The sequence below is a fragment of the Mugil cephalus genome, chromosome 10 (genome assembly GCF_022458985.1).
Source record: "Mugil cephalus isolate CIBA_MC_2020 chromosome 10, CIBA_Mcephalus_1.1, whole genome shotgun sequence".
Classification (NCBI taxonomy): domain Eukaryota; kingdom Metazoa; phylum Chordata; class Actinopteri; order Mugiliformes; family Mugilidae; genus Mugil; species Mugil cephalus.
This window is the reverse complement of record NC_061779.1, coordinates 3,241,269-3,266,959: the sequence shown is the minus strand read 5'-3', so window position 1 is coordinate 3,266,959 and position 25,691 is coordinate 3,241,269. Positions and strand designations below refer to the sequence as shown.

At 41.2% G+C, this 25,691-nt stretch overlaps 3 protein-coding genes across 6 annotated transcripts; 2 read left to right on the top strand and 1 right to left on the bottom strand.

The window, feature by feature from the left end:
- Positions 1-351: 351 nt before the first annotated feature.
- On the bottom strand, positions 352-5,652 carry ccdc77 (coiled-coil domain containing 77). 2 transcript variants are annotated; one of them, XM_047597349.1, is made up of 13 exons: positions 5,601-5,652; positions 4,847-4,995; positions 4,061-4,113; positions 3,499-3,685; positions 3,253-3,395; positions 3,039-3,135; positions 2,756-2,846; positions 2,536-2,627; positions 2,256-2,404; positions 1,203-1,464; positions 968-1,093; positions 718-870; positions 352-634 (listed from the first exon to the last, which is right to left on the bottom strand). In XM_047597349.1, the coding sequence occupies exons 3-13, from the start codon at positions 4,093-4,095 to the stop codon at positions 488-490; spliced, it is 1,482 nt and encodes a 493-aa protein (XP_047453305.1). In that variant the 5' UTR covers positions 4,096-4,113; positions 4,847-4,995; positions 5,601-5,652; the 3' UTR covers positions 352-487. The 2 variants fall into 2 exon arrangements, with proteins under 2 accessions (XP_047453305.1, XP_047453306.1); XM_047597350.1 differs by having other exon boundaries at positions 2,536-2,624; positions 5,601-5,650.
- Positions 5,396-25,691, top strand: ush1c (Usher syndrome 1C). The gene is made up of 20 exons (XM_047597348.1): positions 5,396-5,528; positions 7,410-7,477; positions 8,894-9,037; positions 9,301-9,439; positions 11,060-11,168; positions 11,255-11,279; positions 11,359-11,416; positions 11,498-11,686; positions 11,776-11,835; positions 12,172-12,228; positions 14,817-14,959; positions 16,495-16,560; positions 16,648-16,805; positions 16,983-17,026; positions 22,193-22,234; positions 22,596-22,649; positions 22,733-22,832; positions 23,996-24,105; positions 24,279-24,334; positions 25,344-25,691. Exons 1-20 carry the CDS (start codon positions 5,493-5,495, stop codon positions 25,354-25,356), a joined length of 1,671 nt encoding a protein of 556 aa, XP_047453304.1. The 5' UTR covers positions 5,396-5,492; the 3' UTR covers positions 25,357-25,691.
- LOC125015459 (harmonin-like) lies at positions 17,065-22,184 on the top strand. Of its 3 annotated transcripts, XM_047597353.1 has the most exons (7): positions 17,065-17,412; positions 17,630-17,794; positions 17,886-18,002; positions 18,323-19,033; positions 19,408-19,461; positions 19,602-19,730; positions 21,319-22,184. In XM_047597353.1, exons 2-7 carry the CDS (start codon positions 17,708-17,710, stop codon positions 21,571-21,573), a joined length of 1,353 nt encoding a protein of 450 aa, XP_047453309.1. In that variant the 5' UTR covers positions 17,065-17,412; positions 17,630-17,707; the 3' UTR covers positions 21,574-22,184. The 3 variants fall into 3 exon arrangements, with proteins under 3 accessions (XP_047453309.1, XP_047453307.1, XP_047453310.1); XM_047597351.1 differs by having other exon boundaries at positions 17,065-17,794; XM_047597354.1 differs by having other exon boundaries at positions 17,065-17,794; positions 19,602-21,456.

Genomic DNA, 25,691 nt, shown 5'->3' with positions numbered 1-25,691 from the left:
TCTTGCGAGATGACTCACACCTCACTTTCTCAGAATAGATAGACCTCAGAATGTCAGTATGTATTTGCTGGTGGTAGGCATGTACAGTGGATTTATTTGCGTCATAATAACAATGATACAAAACATGAAATGTGTTTATTCTTAGCCTAGCCCAGAGGTTGTTAAAAAAAACAAAAACAGATAAATGTGTTGGTTATTTTCACTTATTTTAATCAAATGCTGAATATCATGACCTTTATGATGCAAATATTTAGTGCAGGACTGTTAAATTAGAGTGTATTCATTTTCACTAGGATACCTAATGAACAGGTAAATGTGTATATACAGGTACTAAAAGCCAATGATTTAAAATCAACGTAAAGAAAGATTTTATTGGTCCAAAGTACAAAATAAACGAGAACACTTAATCCATGTTTCTATACTAAACACAGAAGAACAGGCACTCATAACACGTTAAAATATTATAAAGGGCAACTCAGTTCGCGCGTCAGCTGAATCTCAGCTCGTTTTCCAGACCATAAATTTTAGCCTTCAGTGCCATCAGCTCCCCCTGAACCTTCTTCGTCCTGGTATTGGTCTGACGCACTTCATGCAGAATGGCTAGGTCCTGGTTGGGCCCAACATTTAAGGTAACCTGGAGAACGAAGGGAATCCCTCAGTGAAATACACACAATCGTAATATTGGCGAAATATGAAGGAGAAGAGTTTGTTTTCTACCTTGAGCAGCTGTTTTTCTACATCTTTGAGTTTCTGTCTGAGGTGCTTTAGGTCCGTCTTGAAGCCCTCCACCTCCATGACCCTTCTTTTCTCCAGAGCCTCGTAACGCTGAGTCATCAGCTGGAGACGCTTGGCCATTTTGTCTGAACGCTCCTGCACAAATAAAGTAATCATTAATACAAAAAACAATCGAACAAAAAAAAGTGCATCATGATTTTACATAAAATACTCATCAATCAGAAAAGTGTACCTTAAATATTTCCCTCCCCACGTCCCCTTCCTCTCTGATTTGGGACAGTTCTGTCTCCATAGTGATACACTGCTCCCTGTACATCTCTGCTAGACGATGTGCTTGTTTCAGGTCCTCCTGCAGCGCCTGATAAAATAACACGTTATCATTCTTTATACAGAGTAAATCAATTTATTCTGTTTGGCAAAATGGGATTATCATTGCCTTCTTGAGATTTACAGGTAGATACCGTTACCTTTAGCTCCTCCTTGTGTGGCTGCTGTGACTCTGGCTGTGGTCGAGAGAGCAGCATGGCTGTGCTGCTGCTCGGATGCCACGTTCGCCCCGACTCGGGGCCGGCAGACCCGGCTTTTCTCAGACGGTTCTGTGCAGAGTCCAATTCCCTCAGCAGCCGATCCTTCTCCACCATCCAGCTCTTCTCATGAGCCCGTGTCTCAAACTTCAGCTGCAAGTAATCTCTGGTGCTCTCGTGCAACAGGTTCTGAGTCCGCTGGAGTCTGATGTGTCAAATTATGCAAATTAAAGTGAGTCTGGAGATTTACTGAAAATGGAAAATGGGTGAAAGATACACTAAACTGGAGGTAACAGTATTAAATAACTTAAAACTTACCAATATCAAAACATTATTCAGCTTCATATCTAAGACTTCTGAACAAATAGTTTGTAATCTGTTGTCAAGTGCAATAATCTAGTGCAATAGACTCACTGGATGGAAAATCTGACCAAAGGAGGACACAGAGGGGACAAAGTCTGGTCTGTCTTTATCAAGTGAAGCATCTCAAACAAAGATATTACAAGAAGTAAGTGGAACCACTGCGAAGGACAACGTAGTAAAGGCAACACCCCTGAAGAATACGACTAACGTTGCGTTACTTGACAGTTAGCATTAGTGTTAACATGTAACAAGAATCTCCCAAATAATGATCAACTTAGCGTAATATCAGTCACAATTTATTCCAACCCATAACGTTATCCAGGCTGAAACTGATGATACATTAGATATTAATCTTATCTGATAAGAAGGGCGTTGATGACTGTCTCACTCCAGTACTTTCTTTTAAATCGCCAAACCAAAGTCGTCTATGACTGACACATGACAAAACTTCAAGTTAGTGTGTTTGATTTTTTGGTTTTGGCACCAACAAATACAGCGAGACGACATTTTCCCGGTTGACAGTGACAGTGCTCACGTCAAGCTTCCCTCTGTTTTGCCTCCAGCTAATCACAGTGAAGGCCATGAAGGGGTCTGTCTGTCTATCTATCAATCTATCCATCTAATATGACTCACTTGTCAGTCAGAGAAGTGATGCGTTCCTGGTCCTTCCGTCGTCGTGCCTGAGCCTCCTCCGTTTTAATCCTTCGATCCTCCAGCAGAGTCTCAACTTGCTCTTTCGCTAGACGAGTCTGTTCTTCCATCTGGGCCTGCAGCGCCTCCACCTGGAAAGAACGACCAACAAAATGAAAAAAGCTGACACCTAAAAGAAAGAAACGAGTAACTTGCTTGTAAGACATTTTGTAATTTTTTTGTGAGAGGTGACAGCACCTAAATTCATAAAGTAGACCTCTACCTGTAGCAGCAACGTCTGGTTGTCATTCTTGTATTGTTCCAAGCTCTCTCCCTTTATCCCCTCTGCTGATTTTGTTCTCCTGGTACTATCTGCTTAAAATAAATATAAGGTTTGTTTGAAACAGAAATAGTGTTTGAGAATTCCTTGATTAAAACAACAAAAAGATAAATTAATACTTCAGTGTTTTCTTATATAATGAGACATTTGCGATCGTCTAAACCTTTCCTAGCTGCAGCAGGTCTTGACTGTGTTGGCCTGAGATTGAGATTTTCCTCCAATCTGGACTCTGGTTTCCTCTGTGTAATAGTGACCTGAAACACAGACATTAACACACACAAGAATTTAGAAAATCCCCAAAAAATGCAACTAATTAAATTGTTTAATTATGTGAATGAAATACCTATACAGTACTATACAATACTGTACTTATTAATATTATTATTTGGTTAAAAAAAAAATTAAAACCTTCTGCTGTGCTATGTTACAACAGAGTAAACATGCACCTTGTGAGGAGGTTCTCGGTGAAAATATGTGATCTCTCCTGCATCAGGACCCACAAGGGCAAGAAGGTGCTGGATTTTTTTCCTGTCCTCCAGCTCTCTGTAAGACAGGTTAGACAGTTTTGTGAAGAGAAGCATAAGTGGAGAACAGTTTTTAAAACACTCTCAGGGTATACAGCAGGTTCTGTCCACCCACTACTCTCAATCAAGAACCTACCTGATCTTCAGTCTGTCATTTTCTGCATAGAGCCGCAGAGACTGCTCTCTCTCTTGGAAAAGATACACCTGCATGTCACTCAGAGCATTTTGCAGCTCTGTGATCTCTCCCTCACGCTGCCGTACTTCCCACTGTAGCTTGTGCTGGGAGGGAAATATTAAAAGACAGAAGATGAGTTAATATAAGGAAATATACTCCGGTGAAGCTCAACGTCAATGTCACATGGCAGTGACGATTAAATCCTACCTGGTCTTCTGTGATGCCTTTACACTTCTCCAGCATCTGCAGCAGCTCCTCATGTTCGCTATCAAACTGTGCGATCTTCTGTCTGTAGAACTCCAGCAGCTCCCTGGAGGGACGCAGGTACGCTAGACGCTCGTGGATTGGGGGAAGTGGGGAGTCCTGCTCCTTCCCCGGGGTACGAATGTTTGCTCTGTAGGAAATAAATACTTTATGGGCCATTCTGACAATGACACCACCACACTCAGACTCTACCCGTGTGGTCAGACTAGTACGACCTCCAGCACCATATTTGACCCTCTGCACATAAACTGTATGTAGACACAAGAAAAAATCTACACAAAGGATTACCCTAGCATGTAAACCTATTTAAGGAGTAAGACTAAGTGCATGTAGGATAAGACTGTCACAGCTGGAGACCAGACTGAAACAATAAGTCCACTTATTGCTGAAGGAGATTACAGTTAAAAGCATTATATGTGTCACTCTTTGCAACTATAACAATTCTCCTTTGCCTCACATAAAGACCATATTTGTGACCATATATGTGTAGACAAAAGAGTCTTACCTTTGTGGTGTGGTCTGTTTGGTTGGAGAACCCATCCTGACAATGGCAAAGCACTGAAAAGCGTGAAAGGAAACAAGCAAACTTTAAACCTACTTTCAGGAAGGAATTATTTTTAAAGAGACGACAAAGTCAAAGCTTTGTAAACTGAGTCAGCAACCTTCAGCTAAGCACGGAAGATGCACGGAAACAGCTTCCAGGGCAGCCTGTTAAGTCCATTATAGAAAGCATTAATGGATGAATAGTAAATAACAACAACAATAATAGCAATAACAATAATAATAATAATAAATACATATATCTTTTGATTTCATTTATGGATGTTATGTGTGTATTTTTATTTATTTGACTGAATCATCTGAAGCATTTTTATATTATAAAAACGGTGACTAAATTAATATTAGCTTTTTATATTTATATGGTTTATATAGTTTATACAGGTCATGTAAAACAGACTATTCTGTCCTCTATGTGCATCTGTTGCCATGGATCGGGCGGCAGGGGGAGCGGGAGGCAGGAAGGCAGTGCACTGTACTTTAGAAGTGCAACAATAAATGTTTGAAGTCTTAAAAAAAAAAAATCTGTATATTTAGCACGAATGCAGTTCAGTTCGGGAAAGTAAATTTAAATATTATGAGGAAAAACTGAACCAAAAAAAAAGAGCACATGTGCTCTTTTTGCGAAGCGAGTTAGGGTTAGGGTTTATAAGGAAATAGTTCGCACATAACAGTAAAGCGGTAGTGCTTTTATTATTATTATCATCAAAATAATACTCTTTTCATAACATACCTATCAGTCTTTTTTTAAAGCTCTTCTTCGGACGTTGAGAGCAGCGGCGGTGTTATGGTTTTGAAAACCGGAAGTTTACGCCTCTGTGTCTTCTTCGTGGGAAACAGAAGCGAAGCGCAGAAGTTATGTCGCCATCTTGCGGCAGTTTACTGTGTGTGTGCGGGTCGAAAAGATCTATTTAACACACAAAAAACAAATAATTTGCAATGGCAGTTGTGTGACCCTTAGCACAAATATTATTTAATGCAAACATACGAAGAGTCAGACTATAATTAGGCTCCATATTGCGACTATTTCAGCTGGGTTTGCTAATATATTTAAGTCAAACGACCAGCCCTTCAAAATAAAAATCTGATATTGAATTTTAGGGAAAATAACGTAAAATAAAAAATCAAATGAGACTATGAGTGAATGCAAAGGTTAAATATAATCAAAAATAGCAACAAAAATTCAAATTTATGATGAGTAGTACCCGTATCACGATAAAAAACAAATAACAAAATTAACCAGAAGCTCTTATTTTACATAGTGGGGTAATAGCGGAAGTATGGTGAGAGCACGATTAGGAGCTTGACGCACTGACCGGGTCAAGTCTTGCCAAACTTAATCGACACTAGGATCCTGCGTTTCTTTGTGTCTTTCAACCATGGAGCAGAAAGTAGCTCGGGAATTTAGGCACAAGGTAAGATGAAATAAACATTTTGCTTGTCCGGACATTGGATTAAATAACGGTTAAATGAAGCTCTTTACCTACCTGGCTGCCGCTGGCTCAGGTGTCTCTCTATCGGTGGGATGTTGCGCAGACAGAGGCCTGCCAGACGAATAATAATTATAATAATGATTAAAAAAAAGCTAAAACGTAGAAAAATAAGAACAGCTAATGTCAGTCAATATATATTTTTTTATTTTTATTAATTTACTTTCATTCAAATCCAAGACATTCATTAGAATTGTTTAATAACTTCTGTTTTAAACTGCTTAGAATAAATATCTACAAACCTACTTCAATAGATGAATGGATTTGAATTCAGATACAATATATATGAATTAATATTGTAGAGATTTGCTCTTACAATTCCCACATTTGTTGTTTTTATTGCACTTACATTGACACATCTTTATGAACATCTAAAAATATATGTATAATTTGTAAGCTTTATTTTGGGCCACACGTTTCCCCTATTTTTTTCTTTTAAAATTAAAAACAAAAGGCTTCTGCAGCAAATCCTTTGTGCATATCTTCCTTGTTGCTGCTACCAGCTCTTACTCAGGTAAACAGAAGGTATCCACGGCCGGTAGCATTGAGGATTAAAAAATAATGGTGTTGCTGAAATCATACTGTGGATTTGTGAAGCCCTGAAAAGGTAACAGTGAGCATAAGATAACAGAAGAAGGGAACATGATATGTTCGGGGTATTTTCAGGCCCAGAGCGTGAAGGGATCATCACACAGCCATCTGTGTAGCACGCAGCCAAACAGGGTCCCATATTGTAGGCTGTTCACAAAGGGCACCTTAGCATTAGATAATAGTGTCGTATGAGAGCAGCTGAGCGGAAGAGAAGGGACAATTTACGGATTTAATTAGAGGCTGAGAGGCTGACATCACGGCACAGTTGGGCTTTGTTTCTTTCATACTGAACGTCACTGAACCGTGGTTGTTTGTTAGTTTTGACAGGAGAATAAGATGTAGATTTGTGAAGATACAGCTCTCTGTATGTACACGGTGACAGAGATGGTGAAGATCCTGGTTTTTAAAACTTACTGAGCTTTTAAAAAAACGGGTTATGTGACTCACAAATTATCTCTAGTGTTACTGGTTTATGGTGTCAAAGTCTACACAGTGAGCAGGAGTGGCCCAATGTGCCTCGCTGCCCTTAGCAGGAGACGTTTATGACGGTCGTAAAGACGCACACGTAATATGTTACACGCACCCTATATCATTAAATTAGTCCGTCTTCATTTCAACCCTACATAAAATGATGCACAAGCGTCCCTGTGTGTGTGTGTGTGTGTGTGTGTGTGTGCTCTTCATAATACTTTTTGGTTTTGCCTTCAGACTGTTAAAGACGACAGGTTTTGTGTGTGAGTGCTGGGTGTGAATGCTCTGTTCGTGTCTGAGATGTAAGGTGACACTTCCAACCTGCTGCAGCCTCTCCTCAGCTCTACTGTCATTATTCCCTCCCAGCCCGGTGGTTTGATGGTCAGACCAGGGCAGCTCTTTAGTCCGAGGAGTCTCATCCTCCCAAAGTCTAACAAAACAAAGTTATTCAGATTTTTTTTATTTTAATTTAAAAAAAAAAGAGGCGTCAGACTTTCAGCTCAGATTTTCGTCGGGGTAAAACGGGTGAAATGTGTTATATCAGCGACTGGCCGAAGCGTTTCCTCAAAACCATCCTGCTGCAGCTGAGTCGTCATCAGGTTTGCAGAACTCGTACGAACGGACACACAAACGCAGAGGCCTCGTCCCCCCCCCGCGGTGCTGACGGGAACCACGGGACGGAGGTACACTGTGTGTCGGTGGACAGACGGAGAGTGACTCCAGATGTTTGTGTCTTTCTTTCAGGTGGAGCTGCTGATTGAAAATGATGCAGAGAAGGATTACCTGTACGATGTCCTCCGCATGTATCACCAGTGAGTGTCGTCCATGCTTATATAACTGAAACTGATTGTTATTGAGTAGACTGTGTCTTTAAATAGCTCCAACTTTGACTCATAAATGTGACTCTTATTAGCATTTCCACATATACAAGCTTATATCAAGAATTCCTTCATCAGCTGCAGGTGAAAAGACAAATATATTTATTCTGAGTATTTCTGTGTGGTCGGTTTTGATGCACGTCCAGTTTAACCCCTCCATAATGGATGCCGATTACCTCCTGGTCTTAGAAAGCTAGCGGAGGCCGTGGGTGGGGGCGCCGCCGCAGGTCTAGGTTTCAATTCATCTTTGTACAGAGGCAGAGCCCTGTGGCCCCATTGGCTAAGCCTGCGATCAGTTTTCCACTGTGCCCCGACAAGCCTGGCCAGTTATCAACAAAAGCTCTTTTTATGCTCATCCTCCAAACGGAGCTAAAATGGCACGCGTTAATAATTCAACGATTCGGACACGTGGACAGATTTTATACAGTAGCTTAAACTGTTGCTGCTTTAGTGACTTTTTTTGTCTTTTTGAATTCTAATATCTTTCTTGGTCTTGGGTGACACTACTGCTTTGTGAACGATCCAAATTTATCACGCTAACTCTGATAAATTACTTCTTGTAACACTCTCCCAGTATCTATGTAGATAATGTTGGTGCAAGTTTTGACAAGGAAGAAGAATGTTCAAAATAAGACAAATATTTTATTTTATTTATTTATTTATTTAATATTTCCGAGTGTCCACAATGAATGTGACGCATTGTAACTGATCTCTGGATCCTTAAAACTTGCACTAAAGTAATCTTTGGGGATGGGGTTAGGGGTTAATTTTTATTGTTGTTATTGTTGCTGCTCAGTTCATTCCCAATTTCGTTTTATTTAAGTCACTATTATTTGTACATCTTGTACATCTTGTATACATTGAGTGTGTATACTATGGACAAACCCATCATGACATCACCCATTGGATTCTGAACCTCGAAAATGAGGCCCGAAGCGGGCTGAGCCCGTGGTCGCCATCTTGGATGAGCTTTACTGGACAAGGAGTTGTTGTCCGTGACCCACCCACCTGAACTCTCTGACACCTGTTAGCCTAAGTTACTGCCGGTCACTCAAATACCCTTAATTATGCAGAGTCCTTTCTAAATCTCATCATTTGCATTTTTTGTTTAGTTGCTGCACCGTAGTCCTTTGAGTAATGTAGTTTTAATTAAGTTTTCCAGCTAAAATTAAAACTGTCTTCCTGGTTTAGTTGCTAATGAATAGTACATCTCCAGCACACATTTCTCCTCCAAACCCAGCTGCTCTTTTACCACTTTCTCATATTCCTTCTTGTCTTCCACTCATGTATCAGCCCAGAGAGATGAAAACAGGCTGGAAAGTAACAGTTATTGGCCTCTGACTCTAACAGGTCGATGGATCTGCCCGTCCTCGTGGGAGACCTGAAGCTGGTAATCAACGAACCGAAGCGCCTGCCCCTTTTTGATGCCATCCGACCTCTGATCCCGGCCAAACACCAGGTGGAGTACGACCTGCTCACCCCCAAGAAGTCACGGTGAGTGCAGCTTTGCTTTAATATTCATGCCATAGCTTCACATGTCTGCTTTTCCTGTGGCTCACACATACCAGTTTTAATTAATTCCTGCATATATTTTTAGAGGTAAATTGTGCGAAATAAGGACAGGAGAATCAGACTTCCATGTCAAACAATACATAACGAAACATCTATGAATTTTGTCCATTAGTTCAAAGACACAGTTCTGAAACAGTACGAATAATCTCGGATGAGGTGTCACACGTACCACATTTCTTTTGCAGGAAGCTGAAAGAGGTGCGTTTGGATCGGACGCACCGTGACGGCCTGGGCCTGAGCGTCCGTGGAGGGCTGGAGTTTGGCTGCGGTCTTTACATATCACAGATCATCAAAGACGGACAGGCTCATAACGTCGGCCTTCAGGTGCGCACCTGAGTGAAATGTCCACATGTTTTCTTTCTTTTAAAATGCAGATCTCCATTACAGTACCACATCCATATGTAGAAAAATTACGTCCTCATTCTAGTAGTAGTCCTAATATTAATAGTGGTAGTTTTAAAGCATGCAATGCTGTTTTGTATTTCATTTTTGTATATTAATGTATAACATGCCACATAATCAACATTTATTAATCTTTAAATTTGTGCAGATTCTGTCTTTATAGTCAGTCAGTGTCATAAAAGGAGAATCCACTAGGTGGGGTTAAGCTCCATGTTAAATATATGTCACATGCTTTTATATAGAAGTGTTTCCTCCTGACGCTTTAATGCAGGTCAGGATGAATGAATATATAATATATATTTTCATTGCTTCATAAAGGAACCTCATGCTCACCAGCAGTGTTGGGAGTTCATTACAAATGCAATGCGATCACTGTAATGCATTACTTTTTGCCGTAAGGCATTATAAAAAAAAAAAATAATAATAATTTTAATATTTTACTCAGTACAAATGTGCATTACAATGGATTTTAAACCCAAATGAATCCAATTAATTAAGTTGTGTGTTTTTATACAAATGTGAGATTAGCAGAGGAGAACATTCATTATTTTCAGTTTCTCAGAGAAAAGGATATGAAGAACATTATAGTTAAGTTCACTTTTTGTGTGAGAAACCAAAAAATCTCTGGACCTCACAAAGTAGCACAAGTACTTTAATGAAACATGTAGCGCGGCGCCAGTTTTATTTATGTGTTTGGATACAATCTACAGTAGTAGCTTCTAGCAATGTTGATTTCAAATGAATCCACCTAAATTTACAGTATCTCTATCACTTTATATATTGAGCCATGGGCCATAACTGCAGCCATTATATTGTACTGTTGTTAGCGTTAGCCTAGCTTACTCATTATACCATTCACCATTATTTTCTACTGGGTGTGGAAATGAGCTACACTGAATGCAGTAAGATCTGCTGAGAATGCAAAATCCATATTTCCAGGTATTTTGGTGAAAGTAACTTCATAGTAATATAATTTGAAAGAAAGAAAAGGACATATAATATTTTTTAACTACTGCATGTGCCACTGCTAAGGTTACTAACCAGGAAAAATCAGAAACAACTCCAGGGATCAGGTTTAGGATGTAGTAATGTGATTAACTGCATCTTAATCATTTTAAAAAATGGGTGCATTACTAAACATGCACAGAAATTATGTACATCTTGGTTTTGTGCTTTTCTTGAAGAGGGTGATTAATGTGTGGCTAAATATTTCTTCCCGGTGCTCCCCTACTGGGTTAATCTGTCTCTGGCAAACACTGTATATACAACATATGGCGCTGTAACCTTTAACAGGATGTAGTTATGTTTGCTATTGGAAATACGCAAACCCAGCTCTGTTTAGTGTTTAGTAGACAGAGGCATATGCAATAAACCCAACATTTCGACTGTAAATCACTTTAACTGGAAGGAGCGTCATTACTCACACGTCACGTATCATATTTCGTGTCATACATTCAACAGACGGCCACTTTGGACTCGCGCCTCATCCGCAAATAAATGTGCAACGTGTAGTTTGATGTCTTCCCCTGTGGCGATTTATAGGTCGGGGATGAGATCGTGCGCATCAACGGATACTCCATCTCCTCCTGCATCCACGAGGAGGTCATCAGCCTCATCAAGGCGAAGAAGATCGTGTCGCTCAAAGTTCGGCGTACGTCACGCGCAAGTCTGCAAGGTTGACTCGAGTTAAACGTGGTTATTTATCTGTTGTTGATCGTGTGCTTTCGTTCTGTGCAGATGTGGGCATGATCCCAGTGAAAAGGTGAGACGACACTTTTAATTAGAACATTTACAGTTTGATGGAGAGGAAGCCGCAAACTCATTTCTCAATCCTCCTCCAGCTCCTCAGATGAACCCCTCAAGTGGCAGTTTGTCGACCAGTTTGCGTCGGAGTCGGGGGTAAGAGTCAGATAATATGTTCCTCATGGAGTTTCCTTCTGTTTTTTTTTCTTTTTTTTTTAACTTTCTTTGTTTCTTAAGGAGAAAAAAAGCAGCGTGGCAGGCCTGGCATCCATGGGAGGGAAGGAGATCAAGGAGAAGAAGGTTTTCCTCAGTCTTGTGGGTACTAAGGGTATGGGCATCAGCATCTCCAGTGGACCCACCCAGAAACCTGGTATCTACATCAGCAATGTCAAACCAGGCTCCATTGCTGCAGAAGTTGCACTTGAGGTAGAATAATCAAATAAAAATACTATATAATTCTGACACTCGTAAATGTGGCTGCTGATAACTTTTCTGCATCTTATGTCAAAATATAGATCGGGGACCAGATTGTGGAGGTGAATGGAGTGGATTTCACCAATGTGGACCACAGAGAGGTGAGTTCTTACAGCCGTTTCATATAGTAATTTGCGTTTAATGATTATGCATGCTACGAGATGTTAAGCCACCTATCATTGCCAGGGCTGGTTGTGAGCTTAACTCACTGAGCTGCAGCCAAATTAATGTTTAGTGGAGCGAAAAATATCCCTTTATCTGACAGAGAAGACAAACCTTACAGTATTTTCCATTATTTGCCTGCAGTCGAGCATCATTCGCACTCTTCCTACAGGTCACGGAGCATCACTTTTGTCGCGAACGCGTTCGTCTTTATTTTTCCTTTTATTGAAATGTATCTTATTTAATTTGACGTCTTCTGTCATTTGTGTTTCCAGGCTGTGAAAGCCCTGAAGAGCAGCAGGAGTCTGACAATTACCGTTTTGACAGGAGCTGTAAGTGCACTCTTAGATTTATTTTTTTTTTTTTTAAGTGATATCTCTCATAAGTTTCATCTCCAGGTGGCTTTTAAAGGGATTTTGAGTTTTCCAGTGATGTGTAAAGATAAATGTGAATGGAATGAAATAAATCACAAATATCCTTGATGGTGTTTAAGACAAGACACGGCAGGTAAAAAAACACACTGATCGGTTTTGAGATTTTTTTGCCTTTTTGCTTCAGTAACATGTCTTCTATCAAACTAGTTTTTAAAGGAGCAGGAGTTCATTTCACTACACATTGTCCATGTTGCGCCTCTAGATTTCTCATAAATTGGCTAAAAGTCAGCTTTAACATGACTCTGTGAGCCTCGTCTCTTCTCCGGCATATGAGGTACTGTTGTGAAGCTCTTTTTCTCCTGCAAAAATCTGTCGGGTCCAAATATGATCATATCCTTTGTACTGGCAACCAATAATGAAAGTAGAAAGGCCAGTCCGAAGCTAAATCTATCTATTTATCTGAACCACAAATCTCCACTTCAGTAGCTCTTACACAAACCAAACCATCCAGGTTTATTCCTAACTACATTCTGCAGGTATTTACAGAGGGAATGTTTCATGAATCATTCAGAGCCTGATTTATGGAAGATTTTACTCCTAAAAACATGGCAAAAATGTATTTAATTATTTTTTCTTTTTGGACAGTATTTTGTGATTTATGGAGTGATAAAAAGAGATATTCAAAATTCCCTCTGTAAATACCTGGAAATCTAATACGTTAACAAAATGAAACAAGAAATTTTGAACCTTTCTTTAGCCATTATTCAGATTTCTGTTCTGAAAATGTATGCAAATTAGTTCTTATTTAAGTTGATCATTTACTCCTCATTTGCATGTTTAAATTTAAATTCACAGAAAATACAAAACATTGTGTTTATGTGAGGAATCACCTGTAAAGTTTCATGATAATATCTAATAGTCAAACATTTTTACCTTATTTTACCTGTAGTGTCTCGTCTTAAACTTATTCCCATAAACAAAGAAAGTGTTTAGGAAATGCCTCTTCTTGTGTTCATTGTGACTGACATACAAGGATACATGTGCATCAGAAAAAACCTGGAATTAGGATAAAATCTTCTTAATTACCCCCGAAACTTGAGCTCCCTTTTAAAAAGCAAAACCAAACAAACACAACCCTCCGCCTCCTCCCATTTGTGTTCCTGCATCGCACAAACTAATGCGCCTATTTGTTTTTGGGGACATCGCATTACCCAACCTACGCCTCAGTCCGGCTGTCGGCAGAAGCAACATTTATCATCAGTCAAGTCACTCGAGCAGGTTGTTTGTTGTGGGGCTCAGTGATGAGACTGAGACAAGAGATCCCATCCAGTTAACTGTTTTCTGGTGCCTTTCTGATGCATTTATCTGTAAGTATGTCTCTGTCTGCACACAAATGGTGGAACCCTGTAACGATAAATAACCAGGAGTCTAGAATATATTTATGGGGCTTTGTATTTGTGTAAATGGTTTGAAGAAGCTGAGACCACATTGAAATTCTGTTCACATAAACCTGGAAATAATCTGAAAGTCTCAGACAAAAAACACAAGGAGTTATGAAGAGGCTTGTTCAGGTAAATTTAACTTGCAGCCATTGTTGACCTGTTTTCTTCTCCAGATCATGTGTAGACAGACAGAAATCAGTCAAAACAGTGAGTCTGTCAAAGGATGAAGGGTGTCTCTAAACCATTTTCTACCTTTTTAACATGTAAAACATGAACAGATTGCCGGCGATACGTTAAAGCATGTGTTTTTTAAATTACCGTAACTGACAGTAGTTTGCACTATTAACAAAATTTAAAGTGTGGCTGAACACTGGGAAGTTTTACTTTTGTCTGGAAGACCTTTGTGGCATCTCCAGGATATAACTAACTTATTTTTCCTGGTCTTCTGTTACTCCACAACCTGCAGCTGACAACAGCGGTGCTTCATCATTACTGTAATGGCAGCTATTTTTCCAGAAAGGGCAACTTCCCAGTGTTCAGCCACACTTTGAATTCGCCGAGTCACGGTTAATCAAATACTGCAAGTTTTTTTTTTATGCACAGACGGATGTGGACTTAAACATATCAGCATGGATCTCAGGGAAAAGGTGCTTTAGTTTTTGACTGACTCAGCCTCTGGTCCGTTCAACTCCATCTTTTCACCTAAATCAAAGAGGAGATGGAGGCGCTGCAAGGTTGAGAAAGCTAAAGCTGTGCTCTTTGTCAGACCAGGCTGGGATGTGACACGGGTTATGAGATTTTGCATAAAGTAGTGAAATCCATGAAGCTGGAGTGCTGCTGTCAATCAAGTAAAACATTTTGACTCGGGTTGTAAAGCTCATATGCAAAATAGGTCAAACTAGTCGAACACCAGGTTTTTTTTTACACCAATTACAGAAATTGCTTACAGTCTGAGACTATGAATAAGGCTTCAAAGATGTCTCTCCCTGGTCTGTGAGACTGGTTTGGACTTGCCTGCCAGTCTCCAGAGTCTCCAAAATAACTCGAGGAGCTCTGCTGCACACGACGTCTTTCCCTGATCTCTGGCTGCTGTCGCTCTCTCAGGGCAGCGAGCTGTTTATGACGGATGAGGAGCGAATGGCAATGGAGTCCCGCAGGGAGCTGGAGAGGCAGGAGCTGATGCACCAGAAGAAGGTGGCACTGGAGACCAACAAAATCATTAAAGAGCAGCAGGAGAAGGAGAGACAGTGAGTCAACAGCACAATACGTCTCATTAACTCTGTCCCGACACGAGAGCTTTTCTTCTGCAGAGTTCGCTGTCACGTATGGGAGTCGACCTTGTGCTGCAGCATAACGACTCAGGGCCAATTAGCAAAGTTGGTGTCTCTTTGACTTTTTGCTTTACCTCGATCACGTCCTAAATATGGACGAACTATTGTTTGGCTTCATCTTATTGTTGTCAATCTTTAAAATAACTTGATAGGCAGCCAGTTACCACGTGGTCACAGAACAGAACACTATCCACTTCAGACTCACATTCAGAAAACTTTAATTGTCCGTGGGGGGGAAATGTAAGGCACATGTGAGCAGCATGCCATGTAAAGGCGCAAAACAAACCCCAGAACAACACATTATATATGCATTTTAAATTTCCCCCCTCAAGTGATGAATCCAACATCTTATAATAAAGGGATAAATGGAGGCAGAAGACGTTATCTGTACCTGAAAAACGTTGAAGACCCCTGACCTATGCCATATCTTACTATATTTTGCAGCTGCAGCACAAGAAATTTATATCCTAAATATTCAAAGGTGTGACTCACACAGTCAAATTTTATTTATATAGCCAAAAGATACTTTACAACGAAGCCATAAAATAACACATAAATATATCAAATCAATTCTAAAACAAACTGTAAACCAAGGTTAATGTGTCCTCGTCTGGATGTGCTTGTTAAAAATTGGACAGCAGCGTTATGTACGAGTTGAAGAAATTGAAGACTGTCTGAGGCCAACGTAAAGGGCATTACAATAGTGCAGCGGTGAACTAATGAATGCATGGATTGCCAGCTGAAAAAAACTTATTCTAACAAACAAAATACATTCGGTTAGTGCAGAAAGTTTCGTGCCAGCCACTGCTTTACATCAATAATAACACCAGGACCGAGAATAGATCCCTGTGGCACCCCACAAAGGAGGGATGCGTACGAAGACCTGAGGTCACCAGTCATTACAGAGACTATTTGCCTGGTACGACTTAAACCGTTGGAGAGCGGCACCAACGTCATTCAGAAATGTTTGCCACTACCTTTTACTCATTATCAGCTAGACGACCCTTTTTTCTTTCCTCAGATCTTTGCTATGAGATGCAGCTGAACTCAATTTTCCCACAGAAAAGTAAACGGACTGACTCGACATCCACTTGATGTTTTTCCAGAAATGTTTATCTGCACGTCTGAAGCAGCTTCTGCTGCTTTTAAAATCATTCCATGATGATCAAACTTTTGCTCTTGTCCTTAGCTTGTTTCACTCTATAACTACATTACCATACAGATTTAATTTCACTTTTCTAAATCATCTTGCAGCTGCTCATAAATACAGAGGACACACTCAATTTTCTCAGTGCTTTGATGCCGGCAGTGTCCGGGCATGAATAATATGATTGTATATCATGTGTTGCGGGATCGACACACAAGTCGTATATCCAGTATTTATTTCTTTGTACGCCTGAACGTGGACAGACTTCATACTGAAACCTCTGTATTTATGACGCGTTCAACAGGAGAAAGATGGAGATCTCACAGAAAACTGCAGAGGAAGAGGAGCGCTACAAAAAGGAGATGGAGAAGTAAACCACAATTCTTTTTGTCGGTTTTTAATGGGGTTAAAAATGTTAATTTGATAAGGATGTAATCTGAATAAAATATCTCTATAGTATTGAAGCTGTAGAGACCAAACACAGCAGAGAGTGGGAGGAGGACTGGGGAGGCAAAGACAGACCCAAGAGCCCCAAGAGCCCCAAGAGCCCCCGCACTCGAAGGAGCCCGTCGCCCGCCCCACCTGAGATGAAGAGTTCAAAGGCTAAAAGTTCTCGTAAGGACACGCGTCGGAGTCGTTTTCCTTAAATGCATGAATCCTCTGATTGCTTTTGAACTTACTTCTCTTCTAAACTCCATGAAGTTTACGTCTTTTTCTTTGCATGTCCTGTGTTTGTGTGTGTGTGTGTGTGTGTCTCCGTCCCTGCTGTGTGCTGTGCTGCTTATCTCTAAGCTGACAAGGACAAGGAAGACAAGGTTGATGGACAGGACGAACAAGTGAGTCTGGGGCCTCAAGGAGACACAGCTGTGCAAATCCACGCAAAAGACAAGTGCTAGATTTCCTTTGACAATCCAAGTTTTACCGTGTTTTCTAATTATTAGCCCTGAGCATTTTGTTTCATTGTTATTTCTGAATACTGCTGATAGTTAATGGCAGTTCACTTAAGATGCAATTTGCAGTAAGTCTCAAGTGGCTGCTATCGAGTGAAACGGGGTTTCTTTTTTCTCTTTGAGTGCTCTATTGTGTCTCTTTTTTGTTGCCTGCATGGGTTTGGTGCGATGTGTGTTTAAAATGCTCGTGAGCGTGACCTGTGTTCATCTCTCACCTTTTAGCGTTTGGATGGTTTTATCGATACGAGGGGAAACTGCCGTCGATACGCAAGGTACCGTGAACCGTGTGTGTTCAGTTTGCTGTGGTTTTTAATTAGTCTTTGCGTCGGCGGGATTAAAGTTTTCGACATTTCATCGAGTTATTTCAGTCACACGCGGTGTAGCGTCACTCGCTGTCTCTGCGTGTCATGCGGTTCGGATTGACAGAGTTGTCTGTCCCCTGCCTTTCCATTTTTTTTTTTTTTTGAATTATTAACAACGACGAGTCAGAAGGGAGAAAAGAAGAAAAAAAAGAAGAAAGTGTCCAACACGGACACACTTCAGGAGCAGAGGAAGAACAAGAAGGAGATGGAGTTCGAGCTGAAACTCGCCAAAGAGAAAGAAGAGATGTATGAGCGAGAGAAGCAGCTTAAGATCAATCGTCTGGTGCAGGAGGTACGAACGGAGGCGGATTGGGTTGTGAGTGTGTGTGTGTGGAGGTCTGACTCGTATCCTCTGACGCTGCACGGCTCTGCCTCTGTGCCAGGTTTCGGAGACGGAGCGGGAGGACCTCGAGGAGTCGGTGAAAGTGCAGCACTGGGTGGAGCGTCTCTGTCAGACTCGGTTGGAGCAGATCTCATGTGTGGAGAATGAATCGCCAGAGGTACAGAGCGAGGCCTCCTCTGTCATGTCGTCTCCACACTGAGAGCTCTCCAGTTGTCACTTGTTGTTACAGCGTGTGTCATAATTCATTTTTCATTTCTGCTGATGCAAACCTACAAATAGCCACTAATGCTTCATCTGTGTAACACTTACGTGCTGAAATCTGATTAATTGCATGATTTAACATTCAGGCATTTGTGCAAAGCAGCAAAACGAAACATTTCTGCAGAGATCGCAAGAGGGAACAGGGTTGAATTATTATTATTTTTAGGGGAATTAAGGCGTGAGGTGAAATATTTCTCGTTCCCTTGTGAATTGAAGCTCTCCCCGCCTCGTTCTCCCGCCTCTGAGCCCATGGTGAAGCGTTTCGCCGGCGGCCTCCACCTGGCCACCACCGACCTGGACGACATCAACCTGGACGACGTGGATCAGAGCCTGAGGGGTCCCCTCAAAAGACTCGCCCCCACCCAGCCCGGCACCAGCCAGCCTCCGCCTCCCCTGCCTCTCCCCCCACCCTCGCCCAAGCTGAACCCCACCATCCCCAACTACTCCCCCCCTACGTCTCGAGTGTCCGCGCAGCGTCGGCCTCCTTCTCCGCCCGGCGCTAGAAAACCTCCGTCCTCCTCGTCTGCCATGACCAACCGGGGGCTCAGGCCTCAGCCGCACCGTTCCCAACCCTCTCGCCCACCTCCCTCCCAGCACCGCGCCCCCGCTCACTCATCATCGCGGCCTCCGTCGTCCCCTCAACCTGCTCCCCGGCCTCCTCCTCCTCCTCCTCCGCCACCACCGCCTCCTCCTCCCCCACCACCACCTCCGCCTCCACCCCCGCAGCACTCTCAAGAACGAGGAGGAGGCAGCACCTTCGGTGGGTACCGGCAGCAGCAGCATCATCATCATCATCATCATCACCACCTTCAACACCCTCCCAGTCCTCCGGAGCACAGGAGCGAATGGGAGACAGGCGGTTATCTCCCCAGGGGAGGGATTTACTCATCCAACGCCAGCGAAATGTCCTACCCCTCTAGTCCCAAGGTTAGAGTTCGTCATTGCATGAAGAGTCAGGTTTGCTTTTTCAGGTTGATTTGATAAAGAATCAACAATTTTCAGTAGCTACTGTAGCTCAGATCCTCTTTAATACATTGGTTTGTGTGCATGTTGTGGGGTTTTTTTGCACATTAAGCCCATCTGAACTAGACACTTAGCTATTGTTGATGTTTGTTTTGTGTTGCATGATGCGTGAGCTATTGATTGGCGCGCTACGGTATCTAGTGCATGGGGCGTCTGACACTTCAGCCGTGATATCTAACAGGCGAGAGAATGCATCTGGGTGTGTTGCACTGATATTCCTGCAGCGCTCTGCGTGTGCCAAAAGGCTAAAAGATTCATTGTATTTCACTACGGTGCAGGTGATGAGAAATACCTCCCATGCCAGTCATGTTTCTACTTCAAGCAGTCCCCTGGTGAGTGTCTTCTTGTAGGAGCCACGTCACTTATCGATGTGTCCAATTATTATAATTCTACCGAATGAGTGACTCCGAGTGAATGAAGATGTGGTTCAATGCGAACCAGCTGTGACTTGGAAATGGTCTTTCACCGCTAGCAATTAGCTCCCAGCCCCCCCAACCAGAGGCGTCAGATGGGCCCCGTCATGTCTAAGCCCGTCATGCTGCCCCAGTCTCAGACGCACCGACCAGATCCGCACAGACCTGCCGTCCGTTCTGACGTCCTGGTATGAAACGCACCACACTGCAGCCATCTCCACCACCACCCCCACCTTAAATAGAGTCTTAATGGAGCCATAAAGCATTCTGACATCTGACACGCTGGGACTATCAGCTGGCTGCACTATTAATCTCCGCCTCGTTTTTGAGCCCCCGCTGGGTTTCCCAGACTCTCCAGCTGAAGGTGGATTTTAGACTGCGAACGTGACCGGTTCCTCGTTTTCTGTCAGAGAAACGAGCTTCTTTTCTTCTCGTAACACTCTGATGTTGAGACAAAGAGACACAGAGGCACTCAGCAGAACCACTGGCTTCTACCTCTGTCATTCTGCGAATGCTAAGTTTAGTTGCTGCAGCAGGAGATGCTATAAATAAATAAGTCAGCTTTAAATGTGGCTGCACATGTCTTCACTTTTGATGTTTAAAGGATAAAATACACAGCTGGATGTAGTTGAATTGGGACTATTATTGTTATTATCAAATAGTTTATATCTACCACAGTTTATTCTCACTAACCTCCAGAGACCAGAGCGTTTATTTGGTCTGCGTTTTTTAAAATTTATTTACAATTAGTAGGATGTAAGATGCGTCATCTTTGAACCGGAATAAGTAATTTTTGAAAAAAACAAAAAACAAATGATGTCCTCATATGTGGACACTGGGATTCTTTCATTATTTATATTATAATAAAGTCACCCAGTCTGTGACAAAGTATAAAACTGTTTATTTTAATACCTGAACATGGTATTGAGCAAAAACAGAATTGTGAACAATGAAATTCCAACGTCAAATACTTGTATAACCCACAATCAAAATGACAATAGTCATTATCAATACCGATACCAATTTTCTTTTTTACAGATACGTGTTGCCGATTTCTCAAAGAAAAGATAAAATAAAGATAAAGACATCATTCTATCCTTTGTCTCTCCCTTTAGACTGAATAGACCCCCTCTGCTTGTTATAATACTCTCATTTAATGGCATTTTTAATGACAATGTGGAAACAAACATGGTGTAAAATCACATTCAGAACCAAAGAAAATTAAAATAAACTACATTTACATGGACAAAATTTCTTCAACCTAATTGAAATAACACTGAATTGAGATTCCAACCTTTCCCTTTACATAATGTGTGAAGTGGTTCTGCCCACTGTGGAGCTTTAAAAAACTGAATTAATTTCCTTTTTTTTCTTTTTTTGAAATCCAGCTTTTCAAATTGATTGAGGCTTTGTTCACCTTTTTTGAACAAAAGGTTTCATTTATTTTTTGCTGCCTCTTTGTATTTGTCCTTAGTGGCGACTGATGTTTACTCCACAAAGAGAAAGAACCATCGATTGAGCTTTTGTTTTTCTCCTATCAGTCCAAACACGGGGCGTCTTTGTTCTGATTCAGCTATTACTCAGATTATGAGGGTTCACCTGTGGTGTAGTCAGACAGACTTTGAACCAGAGAGAGCAGTAACACACCACTGTTTAAACTAGTCCCACATTTCTCTTTTTTAAAATGTGCATTGATGTTTTTTAAGAGGAGAGGTGAGAGTGGACTTATTTTCACATACTCGCTAAAGGCAGTTACCTGGTTTTTTGTGTTTCCAGCCTCCGGAAATGCTGAAACGGATGGTTCCTTTCAACTCATCCTTTAAATCAAACAACAAACGACAAGTAATCCAAACCTCACCCCATCGCCGCCTCTGCTCCTCTGAGTGCTTTTCTGCAGCTCTTCCTTTTTTTTTTTTGTTTCATCAGGTTTTGCTTCTGGTTGACTGGAACCTGCCCTTTAGTTTTACATTGTGTGCTCTCTTTGTTGGCGCCGTCGCAGTCTCTAGATCCAGTTGTGTAGTTTACGCATGACTGCACATTTATTGATTTGGTGCAGATAATCGTAATGTGGACGTGACGTGTGGAGGAACATGTGACGCTTTTTTTTTTTTTGTCCTATATTAATCTGCATGATCGGAGACCAAAAGAAGTCGATACTTTACTTAGACATGATACGTTACATTAGACGTTTCTATTACTTATTTATTTATTTTTACACCCTTGAGCATCTGGATAAAAAATGTTAGATTAATGTGTTTATTCTACAGGGAGAAAATGTCTCTCTGAGTCATCATAGCTAAATAAATGTCATGTCCTTTTTTTTCCGAGAACTTTGCTCTGTTTCCTTCCACTTCCCTTGAAATTAAATAGCTGTCGTCTTCGGTCGGAATGATTAGGGCTGATTTTACTGTGTGTGTTTGTGTGCTCCTGTGAATTATTCCTGCTGTTATTGAATTAAGGGGCGAGGCTTTAAAAAGCCATTTTTTTGAACTGATGACTGCGTCTCCATGGTTTCGCTTTAATTCACGTAGAACTGATTGTCAAAGGAAATCTGACCGACACTTAGCACGGCGGGGACGTTCTGTTTTCATTCACTTCCTGTTGACACGCAGGTCAGTTTTAATAAACTTGAATGTGGATTCTCTTTCAGGGATTTCAGAAATATGAGGATGAGTTTGATCCCCACTCCATGGTATGGTATATGCACTCACAGCAATTAAAAAAGCTAAATGGAAATGCAAACGTAATTAATCCTCTACTATATAAAATGTTAGTTTTCAAAGCAGTTTTTGGATATTCCAGGGTGTAGCAAGAAGTAATATCCTTTTATTTAAATTCTTGAGAAGCTTACTTACACTAGTAGATGAAACATAATAAATTAGGACTGACACAAAAAAACTATAATATATTTTTAAGTGTGCCTTTTCTGAGCAGCAGTTTACTGTTGATGCATACATCCATGATTTATAACCTCTGTGCTTTAAGTTTTTCTTAGCATATATGCAAATATTCAGAGCGAATGAAGCCATTCTTTATGTTGTCACCTCTGGTAGTTCTCAGCGGAGCAGATAGCCGGCCGAGATGTGAGACTACTGAGAATCAAAAAGGTAATCGCAGCCTCTGCTTTATTAATGGGAAGAATTTCTCTTATTGCTTTTAACTGATGGTGTTTTTTTTTTTTTTTTATAAGTTTGGACAGCTTGACCTGGCTCTGGAGGGCGGAGCAGACTCTCCTCTGGGAAAGCTGGTGATATCTGCGGTGTATGAAGGTGGCGCTGCGGATAAGCACGGTCAGCTCATTTTGTAAATTCCATATTCAAATCTGAGAAAGTTTTATTTTTTTTTCAGAATTTGTTAAAAAGCACATATTTTACTTTGCAGCCATTCACACAAAATTATATTTAAGTTTGCTTTGGTTTACTCTTGGATTTGCTTTCAGAGGTATTTTAAATATTTCATGCACCTTATTTATATTAAAGGAGGCACCTAGAACTAACATAGAGAAGATAGAAAATTCATCCAATATACATAAAAAAAAAGCTTAGTGAATAGAACGTTGTTAGAAGTGTACAGAATCACCAATTTCCTTTTCTTTTTTAACTATTATGATCTACTATGAAATGAATACTTGCATCTTAATTGTGACCCTGCTCTCTCCTCTTCTGTCCTCCTCATCATAAATGCCTCGTATTCTGTGTTGTAGTTTAACCTGAGGTGTTTCACAAGTTTTTTTGTGTTGCTACATCTCAATAGTTAAGTTACTTTCCAACTGTTTTATTACATTACCTCCAATGATGGAGTGGTAACCTCCAGGTCTGAGAGATGAAGCCCATGTACAAGTGCAAAATACTGCAGTTCATCGAGTGGCCACTTGAGGCTCCAAACAACCATAGACCCCCATGTTAAGAAGCCCAACTTTATATAATTATTATACATGTTCACAGCCTGGTATAAAAAATTATTTTAGTCTCAATAGTTTATTTCACTATTCATGACAACTGTATGGGGAGTGATTTTTTTTTCTAACTCATTCGTTTATTTTTACTAAGGTTTAACACGCTTTGAACGGCGTTCACGCTTTAAGTGACAGGTGGTAGCCTGAGCTAACAGGTGGCGTAGAGTTGGGTGGGCAGGTCTCAACATCCAGGCTGCTTTAGCTCCGCCCCTACATGGCCACCATGTCCATATTTGGCATATCCAAGTAAATCTCATCCAACATGGCGACTGCAGGCTCCACCCACTTCGGGTTTCATTTGGTTGAGAATCTATAGTATAAACAGTCGACGCGAATGACTGAAGTCATTTATTGGTAGTATTGATATTTTGATTTGAGAATCAATTTCAGAGCACATCACTGGTCTTTGTTTTTCTTCTTAAATTTTACATCTGTGTTACCGTCTCCACTGTGTGTATATTTGCCGGTTAAACGTCTCTGTTGTGTGTGCGTTCTCAGGTGGGATCGTCCCCGGAGATGAACTCATGGCTGTGAACGGGAAGATCCTGATTGATGCTTCATTGACCGAAGGACAGAACTCCCTGGCTCGAGCCTGGAACAGCGGAGGGGTATTAGTTGGATTTTTAAATGCCGTGCTATTATTTAGTAGCTATAATAGTAGTGTGCTTTATTGATTATGATGGTAGTTAAACCTTTGATTGATTGATGAACGGGTTGCAGATTCCTTCAGGCTGCTGGAGATCATACTTTATGTTGATTGTGTTTTTGTATTTATGTTCAGGACTGGATCGACGTTGTGATTGCTGTGTCGCCCCCGAAAGAGTATGAAGATGAAGTGTAAGCACTCCTGTTATTATCCCTTCCAGTGCAGCATTTCTGGTGAAATTCATGTGACAAACTAACACTTTAATGAAACGATGAAGTTGGTTGAAGTAGTTTCTGGGACATGTATCTGTGTGTGTGCATGTGTATGCAGCCCTAAGTCAGCATCAGTCAGTCCCACTGTGAACAGAAAGGTGTTTGAAGGCAGTGCAACACTGTACAGACATGGCTACCTGCTTCAGCACTAAGCCCTCCCTCTGCTCCTACCTCGCCCTCGTCCCGGTAATCCACGTAGTCTTCAAACCCTCCTTTTTCTTCTCTGTGCGTCAGAGGGGATGTTTGGTGTGCTTTCATTTGTTCTAGAGGACATGTGACAGTCTCCCTGTCAATCAGAAGAAATCAAAGAGGAGGTGCAGAGTATTTTTGGTGTATGTTCCTGTCACCAACGTCACCTTCACATTTCACCGTTTGGAGCTCAGCTCGTTCAAACGAAAAGCCAGGAAGAAGCTGCTTCTGTGCTATTTGAGTTGAAGACCTTTGCAACCAATGCGATCGGTTTACCCGTCCCACCATATATCTGCCACATCCCAACCTGGAGAACCATTTATAAACACGTGTGCATGTGTGGCGTCCCTGGTATTGTCACATGGTGTCGGGTCATGGACACTTGTAAAAGAGAGAGAGTGCGTAGGACTCCTGCCAGCCTTCAGCAGTTGTTCTGATTGATGTTGCTCCGTGGGACTGTTACATGTTCTGAAACTTGAAATGTGTCAGAGAAGTAGGCTGTGCAATTCCTCAACAACAAAAAGCATCAAAAGAAAAATACTTTCTGGCCTTAAGTATCTTCTATAACTCGTCTGCATGTGTGCGTGTGTTCAGTGTGCAGTGGTTAAAACAACTACACGATAAAATATATATATTTCAAGACAAACCTTTTGCAGCTGAGTTTGTTTGATTTAGTTGTATAAAGTAGTTCTGGCAGAATTACAGATTATTGATCGATTCCTTCTCTCTTCTCCTGCAGGACGTTCTTCTAGTCTCACCAACAGCCTGCCAACAATAACAATACGGATCAAGAAGAAGCTTTTTATTCTTAAATTATTTAGAACATTCACACACATTCTTTTGTAAATGAACTCAAGATTATCTTTTCGTTTTTTTTTTTGAGATTTAATCCTCCTGTCATGTAATCCGCTATTGACACCTCGGAATCAACATCCATTCCCACTGTCTCGTCGGGTTTACGGAGTCGATATTAACTTGTCTCCAGTAAATCCTCTTCACCTCTGGCAAAGCTTGACCTCATTCAGACACGCGTGGTCATAATCTGACTTTCTGAAGCCTAATAAAGGACTTTTTGAGAGAAAATAAA

Bases quoted from the DNA above. Each gene is read 5' to 3' on its own strand.
- ccdc77 (XM_047597349.1), bottom strand. From the start codon at position 4,095: ATGGGTTCTCCAACCAAACAGACCACACCACAAAG. The intron at 2,847-3,038 runs GTGCATGTTTAC...TCTGTGTTTCAG, and splicing joins ACCGAGAACCTCCTCACAAG to GTCACTATTACACAGAGGAA. The intron at 635-717 runs GTAGAAAACAAA...TTCGTTCTCCAG, and splicing joins TAGAAAAACAGCTGCTCAAG to GTTACCTTAAATGTTGGGCC.
- LOC125015459 (XM_047597353.1), top strand. From the start codon at position 17,708: ATGGAGTTCGAGCTGAAACTCGCCAAAGAGAAAGAAGAGATGTATGAG. The intron at 19,034-19,407 runs GTTAGAGTTCGT...ACTACGGTGCAG, and splicing joins CCTACCCCTCTAGTCCCAAG to GTGATGAGAAATACCTCCCA. The intron at 19,731-21,318 runs GTATGAAACGCA...TTGTGTTTCCAG, and splicing joins CCGTCCGTTCTGACGTCCTG to CCTCCGGAAATGCTGAAACG.
- ush1c (XM_047597348.1), top strand. From the start codon at position 5,493: ATGGAGCAGAAAGTAGCTCGGGAATTTAGGCACAAG. The intron at 7,478-8,893 runs GTGAGTGTCGTC...TGACTCTAACAG, and splicing joins GTCCTCCGCATGTATCACCA to GTCGATGGATCTGCCCGTCC. The intron at 11,169-11,254 runs GTACGTCACGCG...CGTTCTGTGCAG, and splicing joins CGTGTCGCTCAAAGTTCGGC to ATGTGGGCATGATCCCAGTG.